Raw genomic sequence first — 21,745 nt, forward strand, 5'->3', positions numbered from 1 at the left:
AGCTGTACAAACACACATCCAGGAAATGGAGCACTCAGAACACCATGTTATTTGACGAGTCTCCATGAAGCAACATGCTTCGAAAATGACTTTAATATGTTTTGTTATCCTTATGTAATTCTGGTGACTGACATCGCCCCACCGTGACATCAGTTACAGGCCTGGAGTCTATGGATAGAGGAGTAAGCTTGGCATGTCAAGCCTCTGAGGTTCTGGTAATTTGTGATGGTTGGGTAGAATGGATATCACTTATGATGGCCCAGTGGGACAAGGAGGAAATCTACAGAGTAATAGCTAAATATCACTGACATAAGTTTTCATCCAATTGCAAGCAATTAGATTCAGTGGATTTCTCTGGGAGCTGTAACTGGATGGTGTCACGACTGAAAAACCTTGCAAGGCAAACTGTATATCCTCAGATAGGATGATCGAATGAAGAAAAAATATTGACATGATGCTGTGCTTCCAGAGGATTCATATTTATCCCCTAAAAAAACAGGATGATGTAATAACATCTAGGCTAAGCCTAACTGTACATAATTGCCTATATGTGATATAATATAGAAAAGTGACAAGACAGGTGTCACACAAAAACTTTCTGAATTGCACCTGACTTGTAAAATCATGCTTTTCACTTTGGTTGGAGTGGGAATATGGTGACTCTGTCCCGCCTATATCCGTATTCAGAAGACTTTCTGTCTTGTTGACTACACGTATAATACAAATCAGGAGTTTTAACTTCAATTCGGCCTTATTTGCCGAAAACGTGTTCTGGGTAGGAAAACACCAAAAAAAAAGATCACAACGAAAAATCCATGTAACCAAAAAACTCAAGGTCAAGAAGGCTGTGAAGGCTAACTCTCTAATAGTGGGTTTGCTTTAAAGTGGACTAAGCCTCAGAAAGAGAAGAATTACTGTTATAGTGAATATCTACACATGTTGATTTGAAATAAGCATTACCCTGAAAATAAGGCTTTTCACTTTTCCTCTTAAAAAGCTTTGAACTTTGGTCTGTGGCCTTTGTAGGTTAAGATCATCTAAGGCACCACTGCCTCTTACTATAAATTCCACTGTTCTCCTTGCTTCAGACAAAACTGTACTTGAACTATAAGTGCAAGTATCTCCCTGTGTCTGCTTTTTTTCATTCTGTCAGTCTGTACATTCTTCACTTCTCTTGCTGCTTCTTAATCATTAACTAATCAGATCACCAGTTATTGTGCAGAAGTTTTGTTCTTCAACTTGGATGACAGTGTGGAACAAGGCAGTAATATATAGTACTATGAGGAGTCCAAGGGGAGTACAGGAGGTGATTGGACCTTCATCCTCTGCTTTTCTTGATGAGTATGGCTTTATCAATTTATGTCCTTTTTAAAATGGAACCATCTCATTATATTTGAGTTAAGAATGAAGAAATCCACAAGAATGTTGTTATAAATGTGCTAGCGGTTTGCCCATTGACAAAGTTGTTTGAACCCTTTCTTGGTATTCCTATACCAAGCCCATTAAAGCCCAAACTGGTCAAATTATTTAAAGCTAATCCCAGGAAAATTTTTATCTCCTGCTCCCAACTAAAAGCTGGCATTAAAAACATTAAATGCCCCTTTAAATCCCCTAATGTCATGGTCATGATATGCTCTATTTCTGAGTCTTTCATTTTACAACAGCCGCTAAAGCTTCTCTGCAATGCCTTGTAAAATAAGTTCGTGTGAGTTTATTTTACAAAACCCTCCAGATAAATTAATGACAGGCTACAGTTACAATCTCCACATGGTAACCCAACAATTTGCCAAAATAATTCTAGACTGAGCCAAAATTTCTGCCCCACAGCTTGTAAAAACCATCTGCGAGTAAACCATAGAATGACATTGAGGTTAGTGTGTTATCAGCCTTCCCAGCTTCAAAAATAAAATTCTTGTTTAATTTAGTTGGTTTGCTGGGCTGAGTGTTTATATGGATCAGCAAACCCCCCCCCCCAAAAAAAAAAAAAAAAAATTTCCAAACCACAGCAAAAGCTTCTCAGATAGTGTTGTGTCTGAATCACTTCCTAATATCCCGGCTGCACATTGAGCTTTGATTTAGGATCATCTAACTTGTGTTTTCAACTCATTTTACCAGCCGCAATCACATATTCCATGCACAGAGGTAGAAGAGCATACCTTGAAAAAAGTGGAAAAACATGGAAGCTGACTTTGCAGCATCGTCATATAAGTTACAAAGAAAATAAAAGACATGGCTGCTTTCAAAAAGGAAGAGGAGTTGCTAAGTTAACATTTCTTTTCCTGTGATCACAGCCAAGTTTAATGAACTCTTTTCATATGTAAAGACAGTAGGTGGGAAAAAAATACTGAAAGATTGATCAACAGCCAGAGCTTTCCATGTGAACTGGTTGTTGTACTGATGGTACTGTCCCTTAAAGGCTCACAATCCAATATACATTCAATTTTTTGGGGGAGCCAATTAAAATATCCGTATGTTTTTGTAATGAAACCCATGCAAACATGGAAAAAAGATGAAAACAGCTATTTAAACCTTGGACTCTAGGGCTTCAGGGCAAGAGTGATAGCGAAGAAGCCACCAGAGGAGATGCATAAAAAAAAATATTTTCTTTAGTGGAAGCCCACATTCATCTGGACGGGTAAGCACTTACCCCAAGACTAATCTAGGGTTGGCTGCTTGGGCTTGCTAGGGTAAATTATTGTTCTGACACGAGGAAGCAAAACTTTGCTCTTCTTACAAGTGGCAAACCCAAAGTAGAGTTCTTTTTTTTAGTAAGTGCCACTTAAAATGCCTTTAGTGCCTTTGAAAATACACAGAGGTGTCACCAACAGGTTTAGGCTGTTTAGTTATAGGTTGTTGAAAGCTTTTGGGAAGGCTTGTGATACACTATTATGACAATAATCTATGATGTGCCAGGCACAATAGGCCACAAATAAAAGGAAGATTTGGTTCGGGTGGGCAATGGCATTGCTTAATTTTTGTCTAATAAAAGGTGAAAAAAGAATGAATAAACATGTATATCAGAGTGGAAACAGCTTCAAAACACCTAGACTGTGTAAATGTCATGCAATGAACACAGTTATGATAGCTTGAAACTAATAAATTATTATCTAAGCATTGTCTCTAAGCACCAGATGCCCCAGTGTAATGATGCCTGACACAATATTCTGTACCCTACACAATACCCATCCTCCATACACAATCATGTCTTACAAGAATCACAAAGCAAAACAATGATGTGCAGAACCTGTCACACTCTGTAAACACGGCACAGCATTGTACACAAATTGATAGCAGTTTGGAAGTGCTGATCTTAGCAAACCAACTGCAACATTTAAAATTCATATCTCTTGAAAATCTTGTCAAGAAGGCCTCAGCGAGGAAGAGAACATATGCAGAGTTTCGTAACCAAGTTTGATGTACAAGCAAAAATGTATTGTAACCATGACAGAAGGCACTGCTTATGAGATATGGAAGAACGCATTGTCTCTGCATTGCCCACAGTATCCGGTCCTTAAAGATAACTAGTCAATGTGCTTTATTTCTGCAGGCTAATCATATTTCTTGCTATGATCTAAGCAAATCCCAAATAAAGCATTGCATGTTTCTTTTTCTGTTTCTATTCTAAATGCACTTCTTATCCATCATCTGATACAAGCTAATGTTACTATATTAATGAAATGGATACTAATGGATTTAAAGCAGAACTCAGTGGTAGACACTAAATACATGGATAGAATATATGCAGGGGAGCTATCTTATCCGCTAAAAGCTTTGTCCAAAGAGTCTGCCCTTTTCCTGGCAGTATGTTCCTTGTTGGTACACATAATGTGCGGCACTTAAAGGCCTCAAAAAATACTGGTGCTGTATGGGGCATTACAAGAAGTCAGTATCAGGTATTACAAATATGCATATTGTTTGAAATGGGCAAAATGACCACTACCTGCCCCATACCAAAGGAGAAGGCTTTTCTTAGACCAGCATTTGTTTGGTGGAAGGGGTACATACTCTCTGCAGCACAAGAAACTTGCAAATTATGAAATTTTGTTTTATCACTTACAGCGGTGTACACAACAACTTCCAAAAAAGATCTAAAATATACATTTTAAAAAAATAAAATAAAATAAATATGCAGTTAGGTTAATTGGCCTTCCCCCAAAATTGACCTTAGACTGTACTAAAGACATATGACTATGGTATATTATATACTTGACGGTATATAAATACCATGTAAAATAGTAATAATATTAGATCATACCACTGGTCAGGTAATGTATGAAATTATAATGATCTTGCAATATTTTCCAGGAATTGGGTCATATTGGATATTGTAGCACATTTATGTCATGATAGTGGATAACAGTGCTCTGATAGCAATACAATTATAGTGAATCATGATAGTGGGCAGGGGAAGTCAGCATAAGGTTAGATAATTGAATTATGACCATGCACCGGGGTCAGGTGACCTTCCAATTTGTAGCTCTAAAATCAGCCAGCATGTTCCACGTTAAGTCTGTTTGTGCAGCAGAGCAGCAGTGTGTACAGATGCCGCTATCAATAAGTAAGCAACTCTAATGAACATGTACAGGTGCTATAACACAGCTTAAATGGATTTTGAAATTCAAGACTTCTGTCTAAAAGCTTCCTGCATCTCACAGGGTGCAATCAAAGCCATCTCACGTTTCGGTTATAATCTTTGGATAAATGTAAGAACTTAGCAATTATACAAGATTGGTGAAGGTTGCAGTTCGTAGCATTCATCTCTAGACAGCTTGAAAGGGTTGTTGTATGCTTGATCTTTTAAAGGCTATATGAATATGTCTGTGCACTGATTCATATTTATAAGACAGGAAATGTGAGTCTACTTGTAACTGAGCCTCTAAGTGAATCCTACAAAGCGTCACACATGAATTCCTTCCTAATTTGATTGTCAGCCTGACAGATGTGGGGCTCGGTGGCATGCTTCAGTTGTAAGAGTCGAAAATAATCTATTTAATGGAAACTAAAACGGGAAGGTCTGTCAGTCCGGATAATGGACTTATAAAAATGTTTTTTTTAATCGTAGGAGAGGAAGCTTTACCTAGGTGGTGGGTGCTCAGGGTAAATATCAAAGAACTATCACCTACATCACAGGCAGAAGAAGCTAGCAATTTGCAAGGCAATGGACACCTTATAAATAATTAATTTTAGTTTTGTAGGTCATTGGCGAATGAATGAATTAACTGCAAATATGGACATGTGGCCCACATCTCAATCCTTGACCCATATAAAATGTAACCTTTATTGTGTCATAAATTAAAATTAATATATTCCTTCCAGTCTACTATATCCTAATATTGTTCTCCAGGGCTTGCTTATGGAAATAAAAGAGAGAAGGTAGAGTAAATCATTGCTAGTCATGTTTCCTGTCTAATTCTTTTTGTTGTATATTTGTTGTTCCAGGGTGGGCAATGAATGGGTTAGGCTGGGTACATACAAGTAGATCTGCTGCAAATTTTGCACTCAAACAACCAATCTATTTGCAAATTGATCAGTTGGGTGAACACTCAATTCGGCATGGGCAAAATTATATTTATTTTCAAACAAAAGTGACCCTTAACCCAAAACCCAACACATTTAATCAAAGCAGTTACTTCTTCAGGGTCTAAATACTCTTCCCAGCATTAGTTTTGCCATATACTGACAGGGGGAGCTTCTCTAATTTTAACAGTATTTTATAAATTACATTCTTGCCGAGCCTGGTTTATCTTTTGGAATATCATACCTGTTTTGACTAAAATGCATTTTGGTATTTTCCCCATAAGCTGATGCTTCAGATATAATTCCTACAGTTATGTTTACAGTACTTATACTAATGCACCAACATTATTTTATATCTAGACCAATTTAAAAATATCTCATATAAGGTTTACTAAGGTAACATCATTCAAAAGTTGTTTTAAATCTTTTTAAAATTCAATCTTTGGTAAAATATTATCTGGTGATCCTGCTATGACAGTTCCTGATCAAGTGCTTCTTGTTGTTCCATAATCCTGTCCTCCCAACTTTCTGGAATCAGAAAAAGGAACACTTTATCATACAAAAGCAAATAGGAAAGGGATGTATACAAACAAATTAAATTCTGTTTTTTTTTTTTTTGGGGGGGGGGGGGGGTTTCCTTTTTTCTTTTTTAAATATACATTTCCAATCATTTATGTTTGATGAAAGTTTTAAAGTTTTAGTGTACTATGACTACACAAAGTTAGAACTTTATAGAGACCCATATATCTAACCTAACAAAGGTGTAACATACAATGAAAGAGGGATTTCATTCTAAAATCAGAACAGTCCCATCAAATTAAGGGAAATCAAGAGCTTTGAATATTTCTCCTACATAGAGGTGCAGTGCAGTGAGTGTTGCCACCCTCACCCAAGACAAGGAAGTATGCTACTAGAAGGATCACCAGGTGAAAATAAACCTGAAAAATGCACCAACCACAACTAAGGTAAGCCTCAATAGATTACACTTGTATTCTTGTATTTATATATTAGTTATACTTTTTTAAAATTATGTTTAAGGTTTGCTTGCTGTTCCTTTTAAACTCATATTTGAGGACAAACATTTGTGAACAGAACAGGCAAGCTTGCGGTCACATATTTCCAGCTCGGCTTACCCTTTGTAAACTTACAGACACAAAGCACAACTAAAGTGCCAAGCCCAGAAATGTTGGCCGATAGGCTGCAAGTTGTAAGAGCCATGTTTTGTTATATATTTGGCCTTTGGCAGGACAGGCTGAGGAACATGCTTCAAGTGCCAACACTCCGGACCCCACACTCTACAATAGAAAATAAAACAGCTCTCTGCTCTCCCGCTGCTGAATTCAGTCATTTCTGCTGTTATCTCTGGCCAGAGCTGTTCATGGACTTCCCAGTTGTAGCAGATTATCCCCTGCTATTCAGGAGCTGGGCCACTGGACGTCTGCCAAGCTCTCACTGACTCAGGTTATGTCAGTCAGTGCGTATCAGAGGCCAGCAGCCCAGCAGGAAGGATGGGGAAGGAATGGACGAGGGAAATTCATGGAAAGTCAGACTGTATGTCATTTTATGCTGAGAGTTGAGATTCCTCAGTACTTCCTCTGTACTTTCTTTGTCTCGGCATTGACACTCTTTTTTGAGTGTGTATGACAGGTTAATGTGTCGTTTTACGCACATATCATTGTCAAAAGTACTAAAAATATGCCATGGATATGTTGTTACATTACATGTGTAACAATGGAATGTTGCCAAGATCAACCTTCTTATACAACTAGGAAATACATATTCTGTTCATCACTTACTGTCCCACTCTTTTCTTGTTAATCTGTGAATTATTGCTGACTGGGAATTTAGGGATAGAGGAAATGCTACCAAGGTGCTATGAGGACACGGTTGTTAGAATGGACAGAGAAAAAAAATCTAAATTGGAGAACAGGATGGACAGAGCTGACCCAGGGGGCCATGGAAGAAAAAGGATCTCACTTTCATTGTTAAGCTTTTCTTTTTATTTTGGGTCCTGTTTTCAGTAGTGACTTTATAGGATGGAACTGGCGTGATTGCATCGATGATGCCAGGTAGAGAACAGCTGCAGCGTATTTGGTATTGAACCTGGCACAAGAAGAAGCAATTTGGCAGCTGTGCTTGTAAACACAAGGTAATGTAGGTACCTTGTGAACTGCAGACAAAGATGAACCACAAAAATGTCTGTTTTCTGAGTTTTTTGGATCCACTATATAACCAAAGGAAACAGAGAACTAAAAATCAGGATGGAAGCCAGAGCAGTCCTTAGACAGATGGTCAGAGCAGACAGCAAAAACTGGTAAAGTAATCAGGAAAATGGATAATGGCCAGTTAAGGTGAGCCCAGTGTCTAGACAGGTGGACAGAGCAATGTCTGATAAAAGCAAATATAACAAACTAATGATTAGAAGAACCACAAACTGGAAGGAGGCGCATTCCTTAAACTTTGCAGGAATATTTCAAGGAATAAAGCCAGTGTATTTGAAAACTAACCTATTGATCTGTTGGAAGTTGGATGTCCTACAGTCTGATTAAGCTTTCCCGTTTAGGGCAGGCATGCTTTGCAGAGAACTAAGATTCAGTACTTAATAACAATTACCAGATGGAGAAGGTTGCAATAGTACAATGTCAGCTGCTCAAACAAATCATACCAAGCAAGTGAAGATGCATGTAGGTGGGGCAACTCACAAAACAAATCACCATCACTAAAAACAGCTAGTATTGAAAAGATATCTTTAAACTATGCTTAAAATGTATTTTGGAATAAAATCAAGATTTCTGTTGCATATATCAGCAAATATATCTAAAGATGCTCCTTCATTCTCCAGTCATAGGTTTGGAGAAGGGTGGAAACCAATTTATATTACTAAACTACAGGAGATTAAAATGAGGTCACCAACCTGGCTGAGACTTCTGGCATGCTTGCCTATACACAGGACTGGACGGTCAAAATTACAATTCTTTTGGCGGCTAAAACATCTCTTGTGTATGCATTTTAGCTGTGTATTAAGCTGTTTGCTCAGAATTCACCTGTAAGAGCTTGTGTTAGGGATTAGGTTAAGCATGCAAGGCCCATTGTAGGAGTTTGGAGATGAATAATTGTCATGGTCATCTCAGGCAAAAATCTAGCCTGTGTACAGAAGTCCATCATTGGGCCTGATTTATTAAAGCTCTCCAAGATTGATAGATAGATTATCATGGGAGAACCTGGGTAACCCAGCAAACCTGGGATACATCTGGTCCAGAATTGAAAATAAATTGGCAAATGATTTTTAGGAAATCCATTCCAATTTTGTTGGTTGTTTGGATCTCCCAGGTTCTCCTTTGAGAGTGTGTTGTCTCCAGTCATGAAAAGCTACAATAAAGCAAGCCCATTGTCTTTTATTGATCCGCCGTGGTGGGAAAGATCACTGCCATTTTCTATGGAGGGAAATGCAGTAGGGTGCCTCCTGCTCATCCCCCCATCTCCAATAAAATGCACAGACCTGTCTGTACAATGCTTGTTTATTCTACTGTTACTCTACCTTATAATTTTCAGCAACAGTCTGACATCAGTTTAAGAGTTTAGGTGATAGTCAGGGTGGGTCTGAAGTTAGCTCTCTTGCCTTTGCAGTGCTAGGTCCTAAGTTCGAATGTCTCTACATGCAGTTTATATGTTCTCCCTGTGTTTGCTTTGGTTTCTTCTGGGTACTCCAGTTTCCTTCCACATCTCAAAAACATACATTAAGGTTAATTGGCTTCCCACCAAATTGTCCTTATACTGTGTTAATGACATATGACTATGGATGGGGCATATGGTTATCCCTTGAGAGACGGTTCCTGACATGATCTTGTTGGTGGTAGAAAGCTTTTGTTATAATCAGCAAATACGCACATAAAACTTGATGATTATGGTACAGACTTACTTGTGTGCAGTCGCCTCGCAGTGATGACAGGTCCAGGACCTGTCATAGCTGCGTCCCTGGAAGGTTCCATTCTTACCCCTGGCTCCATGATACATCTATGTGAAGATGATGATGCTCTTTGGCTATGGGATGGCCATTGATGATGAAAATCTTTTGTCAGTTCGCTCTACCTGGTAACGTTTACTTTGTTGAGTTTAAGCCTGCTTTAGGTGAAAGGGAGTGATGGGTTGTTAGGGGCATCATACATCATAGATACAGCATCTAAGGGTGCTTTAGGATTTATATCTGTTCTCAGTGGGTCTGGGTAAAGAGGTAATTGAAAAGAGGAAATAAACTTATTGATTTACTTGGGAAAGTTAGGGTATGGATAAATTTACCACCACCTTCCCAAACTGGTCCCATTATGCCTTTTATGTCATCCTCCCAGGCCCACTGATCCCTACTGCTATCACTACAGAGACATATAACTCATATATTAGGTTGCTAATAACACAAGAGCATAAACTATTATTCAACTCTAAATAAAGAACTTCACAAGACATTATTCTCTTTAGCTGCTGTTTGAACTCCTAAACCGAGACTCCAAAGCAGACTTTATTTTGACTTGGCAAATACTTGTAAGTAGTTTTTAAGTTGGCAGTTTTCAAATCAGTTTCCTTTTGTACTGTTTTTTCCCTGCCAAGAACACAGAATAATATTTTCTTTTTTTCTAAATATTCTTTTCCCTCTCTGGGTTGGATGATGAGCAATCATGTTTTAATGGACGTTCAAAGTTCATTTGTAACAGATAACACAACAACTCATGCATGTGTTGTCCTCCCAGGGCAGCCTAATGTTTTTGTATGGCATTCTCTGCCCTTTTAAAGGATTTTCCATTTTTATGAAAAAATGAACTCTATATTTTTTAGAGAGCACATAGTGAGTTATTATTGTAACCTCAACCTGAAAGTAATACTCTGTGTTTTTCATGGTCTGGCTGTTGCAGATTTTAATGAGTGTATGTCATAAACATGTCCCATATTGTGAATAATATACCAGGTTGTGTTTTTTTGCATGTCTACTGCTGAGATAACAGTATCACCTAGACACTGTATTGTTTCTGAGCAGACTGGGCAGACAGACATAAAGCAGATATATAGCCAAGGCTGGAATGTGGGAAATGAAAAGGATCAGCAAAGTCAAGGACTGCATGTTGAGGATCAGTTGATGATTTTTTAATCAAAGCTAAAGTCCAGGCAGGCATAAATGGTACATGTGATTTATATTAATTAATACATTCTGATTCTTTCTTTAATGCAAGTAGTTAAAAGTAACTAAAGCTTTCTGCAATTCCCTGTATGGTAAAGCTTAAAAAGGAGAAGAAGCACACGTAGCAATTATTTATGGTGCAATGCATCATGAGCTTACAAGGTAAAGACAATCTACTGCTTCTTCGTTTAATGTCCATTCACAGGCGAGGGAAGGGACTAGACTGTAAGTGCTACTCAGTGTTGCTAAGCTTATCATTTTACTATCCTTCGCTGTCTGTTTGCAGGATGGGGGAGGGACAAGACCAATAAGTGTTATCTATAGGTTTTGGCTCAGTGTTGCTGAGCTGATACTGATTATTGATTACTAAAAATCTACTGATTATTATTTTACTATCTAATCACAGGCTGGGACAAGACCTGTAACTGTACCAGATATGTCATATTCACAAGGGTAGGATCTCCTGCGCTGGTGGATATAACTGTGCTTTGCAGCAAAGTTGTGTACATCTTATGGTTGGATAAGACAGAATACAATATGTTAGTAGGTAACACCACCCTCATATATCAATGTTTCTGCCTGGAGTTCAGTTTTAAACAACTCCATATGTTGCCTTAATGAAAATCTTTTCATCTGGATCACCACATTACATCCTATAGAGTGTGTGCTATTAGTATGAGATCAGGCATATGTCATTTCACCTTTCCCATACTTTTATCTTCCATAGTTTTGCTATTATATAAAATATAGAGATTTGTATATTAACCACTAAAGTGTGGATATGCTACTACTAACACATTATCCTGCATAATGACAATTTCATGCACACATGAAAAAAGTTTTTAACAATCAGAGTCATAGATTTGCATTGTGAAAAGAAGCAGTAAAGCACAACCATGCAAAGCAGGAGGAAGAACCTAAGTATGGCTGCCCCGGGTTTTTAAAAAGTATCTCCAGCCAAAACCTTCGTTTTTGCTCTGAATAGAGAAGGAAATGGTTAGAGGTTCTAACAGCTAACTGTGTCTCATTGGGAAGATTTTCTGCATTCAACACACAGGAGGAATTGGAAGTAAATCTCTCCAAAGTAGGGGGTAACCACCTTGTGCATGTTCCCACTATTGCTTTGCCATAGCTCTCGTATGCATTGCATCAAGCAGTCAATTTTTTAAATCAGATTGGCTGCCCTAGGCATCACAAAAGACAGCATCACGGTAATTTTTGTTGCTAAAAGTAGCACAGCGGTTCATTGGCCTGGTGCATTTGGGTTCTCTTATGAATGCAAAGCACACCAATGCATAATAATGCAGTAGGAACAGGCCCTTGGTTTTTAACAGAACAAGTGTCTCCATTGGTGGATATTCCCTTACCTTTTGCTCCAGTAACAACTGTAGTGTTAGATATCCCATCATATTCTATCCAAATGACAGTGCTGTAGTCACAGAGAGGGATGCTAATCCTCCCCTGCTCCATTCTAACTAATAAAAACTTCCTGGCTATATATAACCTGTGCACATAAACAGGGCTTGGAAACTTTATCACTGGCTGAGCACTGTTACCCTAGGAAAGTGTCACCAGGAGAAAACAAAAAATTAAACTAATGCAGCTATCACATCTAATGACTGGTAAGCTTTGATATTTTATATTTCTGTCCTTGTATTTAGATATGCTTTAATTAAGATCAAGTGTGACTGGTTCTCTTTAAATTTCTTTTTTTCTTATTTAAAGTTTTTATTTTTTTTTTATTTTGCAGCCATTTAAATGTAAAAGGTATTCATATAGAGCAGTTTATCTTTTTTTCTTGAGTGCCATAAAGATGTTGTGCGCATCCAGCCGATGACATTAAATTGCGTTCTAAATAACCCCAGGTGTATAGGTTAATCCAGCCTTTAACAGCAGAAACATGGAGGCCTGGATTTCATTGACGGGTATTTGGGTTGCTAATGCAGCTGTTTAAAGTGTTTGATTTGGCTGGAGAACAGAAACAGCACTACATACCAATTTCATGAGCGACGGTGAAAGCTGCGTGGAGGCCGTCATCTTCAATTACCGCACAGCTGCGCTCCGGCGAGCATACAGTCCCCACGTCTGCCATTCCCAGGGTATCGCATGAATGGTGCCCACATAAATCCTGGCCAGGAAAAGAAAGAAAAAAACGGGAAAAAAGAAGTCAGACAGATGTTGTGTTCTGACACCGATGAGGAGGAACAACATGTTGTCAGCCACTTGCACAGAGGAACCTGCTTAGTTTTTGGATGCCAGGTTGGCAGGAGAGCCGGGAATTACACACATCACCTGTCTATGTGCAGACACTTTACTGCCAACTTCAGATTTCCTTGTTATTCTCAATGGAGCTCAGTGAACTTTTTTGTGACACAACTTCTATATATAAAAATGTCTCATGTGTGTTGTTTAGACTTTTTTGATTATGTTTGTAGTTATTGATCCTACAATATTTGCAGAAAAGCCAAGTCTCAGCTAAATACATATACAAGCATATAAATTGGTGTGCACAGCCTTATGGGCAAAGCCTATCCCCTGCCAGCCTGATGTGAAAAAGACACTTGATCGCTGCATGGATCCAGTGGTCTCTGTGTGGAGGTACAACAGAACCGGAGCTCTCCAATCAGCAGGAGGAATGCAGAACACTACAAAAGGTGTCAGACCTTTACAGAGAGACCACTGCTTCCACAGAACAAGGGTTCTTCTCTGCAATATACTGACAGAGGACAGGATTTTTTACTTAGGTTATGGCTGCTTAAAAAAATGACCTGTAGATTTGCATTTTTTATGGCTTATAGGAAGCAATCAACAGAATTCAATGACATTTGTATTATGCAATAAGTATATATACACTGTAAATTGATGTTTAAAAGGTCGCTGTAATACATTTATACATATAATAACAGATCTACTTCTGTATATGCAGTACATTAAACCACTGTACATAGTGCTATCACATCCAGTGGACACATCTATCCTTGTCTAAGGCTTTAACTGAAAAGTTGTAGTTTTGCAAGCGGGGGGATATATTGTTAGCCATTGGTGACCCTCCAAAAATGCTACTTTCCTAGCTGTTGTACCTTCTGGGTTATTGGCAAAAAACAAACACACATCATGAAAAGTATAAGGGTAGCCAACGTGGGAGAGGGCTAGAACTTCACCTGGCCACCGATATACATAACGGCTTTAATTGCTAGGGACTGTAGTAGGTAGATACTACATTTGTAATCATATATGTTAACCCCACCTTCCACTTGGACACTTTGATGTATTGAGTTACTATGCGTTGATTAGCACGTTTCCATATTCTACCGTGCATTGCATAAAGGCACCCTACCCAAAATTAATGGGCTGGCAATGCACTGTGTCAAACCCAAAACTGAATTTTATTATTTTTTTCTGATGCAGCACACAGTAGTGCATTACATTGCATTGTAGTGTGCTGCAAACCATGTATATTAAGCTGCAGGGTCAACATGTGTTGGGGTACCATTCAAAATGTACTCAATTAAAATTAACTCAATGCATGTTCATCACAGTGCCATTTATAAAAATAAAATCCCTGATGCAGCCTTTCTAAACCTTTTTAATTTGGGGAATCTTTGAAATAACTTACAGGTCTTAAGGGAACCCCTGGTAATATTTTTATATCCACAACTCAGAGTTCATTAGTTTGATGGTCAGTAGGTAGAATGCCTCTTACATAGCTGGGCAGTGGGCAGAATGGCACCCTTAGAGATATTCAGAAAGATCATTGATGTTGAGTTAAATTAAATCACTAATTGCTCATTGCTCAAGGAACTCCTAGCAACCCCTGGAGGAACCCTGGTTGGGAAACACTGGTCTAATACATGTAACCTGTATTAATGTGCATTGGTTGCAGTAATGTAATGGGATTAGCTACAATACACATTAGTGGGCAGGTTTCATCAAAGTCTAGTGAGCCCATTGAGGATATTTCCTCTGTCACCTATTACCCCAGTAGAATGTGTCCCATTTTCCCTCCACAAAAGATGGGAAGTATGGTATATGTAATGGGCCAAAGGTCAGACGATCTATAGTAAGCCAACAATGTGGAAGAGAAAATATTGGTAGCAAATACTGTGTCTATAGTGCTAGAAAATGAGAAAACAATAGGTTATTTGGTTCATCGGTGAACTCCCATAGCTGAAATATAATCATTCAACTCATCTTTTGAGGCGTATAGATATCAATATTTACAAATCTCACTTCTTGTAAAGGTAAAATCTATATGGAAGAGACATTTCCATGATTCTATGAGATGATTCTTTAGGATTATTACAATCAATGACCCTCCTTATATTCAGATTCGCCTTTTAAGAAGCAATTATATAGAGGGCGGTTATACTATCCCGGGAAGATATTTTCATTTCAGTATAAATCCAGATGAACATTCCTGAACAGGATTTTGTTCCTTCCGTTTGATCAATCTAGGCCACACTTCCTTTGATTTCTTACTAGGGACCTGAGCTAAACCTAAAATAATAATCTGATAGTGGAAGAGGAAAAGTATGCACGAAAGGTGAATTTGGGTGAGGATATTATTATATCCAGACAAATGCTCTCAGCCACTTACAGAACAATAAACTTTTTAGGAAAAAAATAGTAATGTTTGTGGTTTGTGCTTTCTTTACCTCAGTTTCAGTTTATGAACCTCATTGGAAACTACCGTAGATGACAGTAATTGTTAATGAGTCACAGAAGGAGAGGTATTTAAAGGTATGACCCCATAGGAGAAGGGAATGCAGGCATTTCATTTGATTCGAGAGAGAGAGAAAATCAATTGAATTCATTTTTAAAGGGAACCTAAGGACTGAGTCTAGCAGTTATGTGAAGCTGATGAATTTCTTATTTACAGTAATTGTCTGCAGTTACATATAGATACAGACACGTTGAACATAAACAACACAATGCAGCACAGCAAGGACTCGAAGAACCATTTCTGATGGTAAATAACAAATAAAATTGTTTTATAGAGAATCTGTTATCTCCCACTGAACTTTCTCTAATGAGTTTCAAGTATTCTCAAGACCTGCCCCTAAGGCTCCTTCATCATGTTAACCCTGTGCCCAGTTTTTTCCACAGGTCTAACTTTAAAGAGTGCTTTCAGCCCCCTTCAACTAAATAAACCCATCTAAAAACCTGCTGGTATTAAGAGTAAACAATGAAACATTGGAATTCACAACAGCTTCACTACTGCTATTTGTTATACTCATGCCCCTTGAAACATCAGAGAAAGGAGTAACATAGAGATCCATATACACTGCTCAGGAACTGATTGACATAGATGACTGGGTAATCAGCCATGTTTTATTTTTTCTGCCTCACTGAGAGATCAGGAGACATTTATCTACAATGAACACTCTGAGAAGACAAGTTTCTTAAATACCATGGATATAACCTTGGAGCTGAAAATGCTGGTGGAGAATCAGGAATTACGTATGGCAGTCTATAGTTAAACCTAAAGCAGCACAGTCTGGAATACAGCTGTTATCATAGCAAACAATTACAGTGACTGTGGTCATTCAGGGACAAACCGGCCACATGGTTTAGCCACCGTCTGAGTGTTGTCATCAGTGGTTTTCTGTGAACTCTACCCTCAGCGTCTCAGCAGAAAGTTACTTCCTGTGGCAAAGCCACCCAGATAGATGATTTTAGCTTTGACCTAGTGCAAACATGAAATGTAAAGTTTACACACATCCCCAGTCCAACAAAGCCTGGGTCACAAGATAGACACGTAACTCTTATTTCTTACCCAAGCCCACTTCTACAATGTATCATCTAAACAACAATATACTATCTAACTATAAGCACATACAAAGATAAATGTGTTTTAGATTTCCAGTTTAGGTGTTTCTTTTCGTTGAAGTGCTAGAATAGCAGGCAGAATGAAAATTGGTTATTGACTCGTTTTTGTATATTTAAAGGACTACTACTAAGTTTCCTTCTGAGCTGGATATATTGAATATTGTTAGATGTGGTTATTACCTAAATTGCCTATCTTGAATTTCAAAGACTATCAAAGACACTTATTTATGCATTTCTGTACTCCTTAATACATATACTATATCTAACCTTTTAAATTTAAAGGGATAGGGTCAACTTTTTATAGCTGCCCCTGTCTTACATTTTAGGTGGACTTGGCAAAGGTTAGAAGCCTAGGTTAGGTCAAGTTTTATGGCTATCCAGGGCTCCATAGGATTACCAGTCACTTGAGTTTGTGTTCTTGAGACTTTATAACTAGCAATGATGTACACACCCAGGTATCTATAAATGAAATACAAAAGGAGAAAAAAATATGAAAGCACCAGAATGTTGAAGCCTAACACAGGAAGAACAAAATCATTAAAAATGAGAGGATTCCATGTTGTTTGATTGAGTATAAAAGACTAATTATATTTACTAAACTCTGCAAAAGCCACCAAAAGATGACAGACGGGTCTACTTCTCTTGATGGGCTGGGTGGATGGATGGATAGATGGTCCTACCAACGGCTAATCAACAGAATGAGAAATGACCACTGGTAGGACTGTCCACCTACCTTCCATCACTGCATTGTACATGGTTCCCCATTGTGTGTAACGAGATGGAAGAGATAAAATTGGCCAGAAACCAGCAAAACAATCAGCTTTAGAGACTGATTATCACAACTGGATGTGGAAGGGAGGATAACCTTTGCTCTGTTGATTAAGGTAGCAATACCTGTGCATGCATATTCCCTAGACAAATTAGGAACTAGATTCATCATCAAGTGTGAACACAAATTGAATGTCTTTTTTCAGTGCCCAGAGTTAGAATTTAATTGATTGATGTTGCATTCTTGGCACTGGCCCAACTGCTTTATTGAAAAAATAGCCATATATGCAACTCAAAATTTCTGCCATCCCAGGCCTTGACCAGAATGTCACTACCACAAGTCCCCACCTGCACAAAAGGGGTTGAAGAAAATGTATCTTGTTACAAAGAAATAGAGACGTGTATAATATTAAACTCCAAATATTAAAAGCTAGATGCCAGGTGGACAGACTTCCCTGAGGAAAAACAAACAAGAACTTTACTGAGTAGAAAATACAGATTGTTGACAAAATTTCTGTTTTATAACCAAGAATGATGTTGGAGCTTGTCTATAAACAATCTGCTTCCGGGGGTTCGGCACGGCTTCAATAAGGTGATTAGACAAGTATCTATAGCAGTCTCATGACAGGTGACAGGATTAACATACATATAGAACCACCAGTGGCTCTTGCTTGTTTTGATTAATCCATTCACTCAACACCATATGCTTCTGTTTTTTTTTTTTTTCCAACTTTATCATCTGGAGAATTTCAGGAATACTGCAACTCGATGATAACGGGACCTTTGATATAATTACAAAAGACTTCAATATCAGAATGGCTCGGCTGTAATTTGCGAGACCCGTCTCTTCCTTACATCTGTGATGGAGAAAATGTGATTTCATGCTGCTTGGTCAGGGACTAATTGTTCATCTAAAATTTCAGCTTCTTAGAAATTAACTATTATTTTTATTAAAGGGGAGTTTGAAATATAATGTGCCATATTGGTTTCAGTAATACTAAAACTACTTGCTTCTAATAGATTTGTTGTTAAAGGCGAACATACCTGAATATATAAACAAAAAAAAAAGTAATGCAGTTATATTTTCATAAAAATATGAAATAGTTATTAAAATTTGGGGGTCAATTTTTAAAGCAGTGAATATGACAATCACCAAACATTTTTGGATGGAGGACTGTCCGAATCCATGTGTTTAACATTCTCCACCAGAGAATGTTTGGTGAATAACGGATTCACAGCTTTACCCCCCCTTAGCGTAAACATAATAATGACACCTTGTTGAGTTGCTTCCTTTCATCCACCCCCCAGGCAAGGAGGTGGCAAAGCTGCATTGCCAAACGGTACCAAAAGACAGTCAGGTCACCTATCTGGCTCTGTTCTTTGGTAGGGCTGTCTCTTTGCTTCTGGACTGACTGGGTGGAAATATCAATTTCACAGTTAAATAACACTCAGATATGTATTCCAATGATGCATTTAACTACGTCATACTAAGTCATCAAACTATGGTCAAAATGCAAAATGCAACCATGACATACTAATGATGATCATTCATCTGTTTTTTCTATTGTAATAGCTTAGGAAGTTCTTTATGCTATCCCAAAATCATTATAGGCAATGGGAAAAACAGTTTTAAGCCCTCAGCCTGGTGGCATCACATCAAGAAACAGTTTCAATTAGATTTTTGAGTTTCTGCAGAAAAATTACAATTCTGAGAAGATTTCAGAAAAGCAGAATTAGTCAGTTCTGCTCATCCTAACTGCAGAATTCATTCCTTATTGTCTGACATATAATTCCTTTCCAATACTAGTGACCAGTCTCCCTTATGCTTTAACTTAACTGTCTTGGATCAATGCACCAAATTTAGTTTTTAAAGGGTTGTTTTTAGCTGATTGGGGGGCTGCAATGAATAAAGAAGGGAAGGAGGAGTTTTTATCTACATACCCATTGTGGACCTCAACCAGGCTTCTTTTTTACTGCAGGTCCCACAGAAATAGAATGGGCTGCTATGGCTATAGTGTAGTGATGCTCTCAACCTTTATGATATGGTGGGAACCCTTTCAAATATTTTAAGTTCTTCATGGAATGCCTTCTTAGTGTGGTACTCAGTAGGAAGTGACCATTGGAAAGAATGTCTTCCTAACAGATAGCCAAAAATATAATTGGTGTCAGTTAAATTGACCTAAAAGGACTGCTAATTGCTCAAAGAGGCTGTAGCAACCTCTGGAGGAACCCTATGGTTCCACGGAACCTTGGTGAAGAAACACTGCCCTTGACCAAGTCCCCTTTTTGCCAGTCTCAGAAAAGTCTTACATCACAGTGGATTATTTCATAATTGGTTGAAAATAGAAGACCCCTTTATTACCTGCATGCTCAATAACAAACATTATGCTGATCTATCATCCTAAATAAAACTACAAGTAACAGTTCCACTCTTACTAGATTGGCCAGCGAGTTATATTTCACTCTGAGTTTTATATTATAATATGACAGCGGTTATCTTTTGGTCCCAAGGTGAACATGACCGTGAATTGAAAAGATCAGAGAATCCTACAGCTCACAGGAAAGTTGATGCATACAAAGAACGTCAGTAAATAAACAACTAGATTGAATCCAAAAATAAAATTAATTCAATTTTGTGATCAGCAGGATAAAAAGAATATTATTCTTCTATGATTAAGTTATGGTGACATTTGATGAGTCAAGCGTTCACTGTTTCATTAGTTTTCTCCTTTTTTAATCATTTTTATGTTAGGAGTGACAGAATACAGGCGTGTACAGGTCAAGATGGATCATACAGTTAAAATGACCTTGGAAAATGTCATGGTAACGCACGGGGATGAATTGATAAGAGAATGTGTCAGCACATCTGTTACAAGAAGTTCTATTTAAAACCCATCAATTGAGAAAACATGGATAACCAAGAAAATCATCTACTGCCAGCAAATCAAAAGGGGAGGAATATGTTCCACATGGACTATATTAACTCCTTAAAGAGAAGCAGTCACAACAGGAATTATTGCACCAACAAAAATTCAGGCAGGTTCATTATTGAAGAAACGACATGCAAAGTCCCTTTGCAACAGAACATACTTACCTGCCTGACAGGTGTCTTCTTGAAGACAAAGCTGAGGTGTGCCGGGTGTCCTTGCAGCCCTGGGGGAATAAACTCTGGGCATCAGGGTGGCTCAGTGGCAAGAACTCTGGCCTTTGCATTTCTGGGTCCCAGGTTCAAATCTCAACCAGGAAACGAATTGCATGGAGTTTGCATGTTCTCCCGATGTTTGTGTGGGTTTCCCCCAGGTACTCCAGTTTCCTCCCACATTCCAAAAAACATGCAGTTAGGTAATTGGCTTCCCCCTTAAACTGACCTTAAACTGTATTAAAGACATATTACTATGACATTAGATTGAAAGCCCCTTTGAGGGACAGCTAGTTACATGACTACGTACTTTGTAAAGCGCTGCAAAATATGTTGGCGCTATATAAATACTGTGTAATAATAATAATAACAACATGCACTGGAGTTATATCATTCTGCCCTGGACATTTAATATAGCTGAAGAATCGAACATGGAAGAAGAGAAAAAAAAAGATGGAAGCACCTGCGACGGAATGGGGACAGGTGACTATATTTGAAAAATTGCTATCAGGCAGATAAGAGTGTTTTACTGCAGATGGGACAACACCTGTCCCTTCTGCAGTGAAAGATTTGCTTGATCACAATTTCAAGGGGTTGGTTCCACTTGAAATATTCTTTCTTAAAGTAAAACTTGCATGCTTCTATATCATTTAAATTTCCTTTTCCTTCCAAAATCTCTACTTTCCACCAATGACAGCCAGTGTACTCCAACCCACTTTAGTGCAAGCCTGAGCTGTCAATGATACATCCCCGAATGTGAATTATTACACAATAGTGGATCTCATAGGGACACAGACTAGCACTTTTAACTTAGGTGTCAATATTTGCTTTAAAGTATTGTCCACTGCCAACACTGGAATGAAGAATGATCATCTTCGAAGAATCTCCAATGCCCTACTGTGCATGCACTTACATTGGCAAGAACAAAGCAAGGTAATCATTCCCTTTCTTTAATATAATAAAACTAAACATCAAAAAACATGTAAACATCTAAAAAAAAAAAAAATTCTTCAACAATCAACTTGCTATACTATCCTTGTAAAAAACAATTCCATACTGGAATTTGATCTGAGAACAGTCAGGTACGCTTCTACGTTTGACGGGTGACAGCTGTCAACAGTGGGATTTCCCCTCATTTTCATTCCTGATGACATCTATGCCAGGACAGGGGACAAGAACAAAATTCTCACATTAACCCTTCCTCAGCTTGTTCAAAACTTAAGCCCAGTTCATACAGCCCTCTTTGCATTCTAGGTGGTGGTAGTACAGAGCCATAGTTTAATGCAAAATTTAAAACTTTAAACTGTGGTTTTGATTAGGACAGA

At 38.1% G+C, this 21,745-nt stretch overlaps 1 protein-coding gene across 1 annotated transcript in view; it reads right to left on the minus strand.

Annotated features, from left to right (window-relative positions):
* Positions 1-21,745, minus strand: part of ADAMTS5 (ADAM metallopeptidase with thrombospondin type 1 motif 5) — an 80,765-nt gene that overhangs the window by 46,623 nt on the left and 12,397 nt on the right. The window contains exon 2 of the mRNA XM_072398016.1: positions 12,680-12,812. Coding sequence (XP_072254117.1) covers positions 12,680-12,812 — 133 coding nt within the window. The remainder of the gene's footprint in view (positions 1-12,679; positions 12,813-21,745) is intronic.

Source organism: Pyxicephalus adspersus, chromosome 1 (genome assembly GCF_032062135.1).
Source record: "Pyxicephalus adspersus chromosome 1, UCB_Pads_2.0, whole genome shotgun sequence".
Taxonomy (NCBI): Eukaryota; Metazoa; Chordata; class Amphibia; order Anura; family Pyxicephalidae; genus Pyxicephalus; species Pyxicephalus adspersus.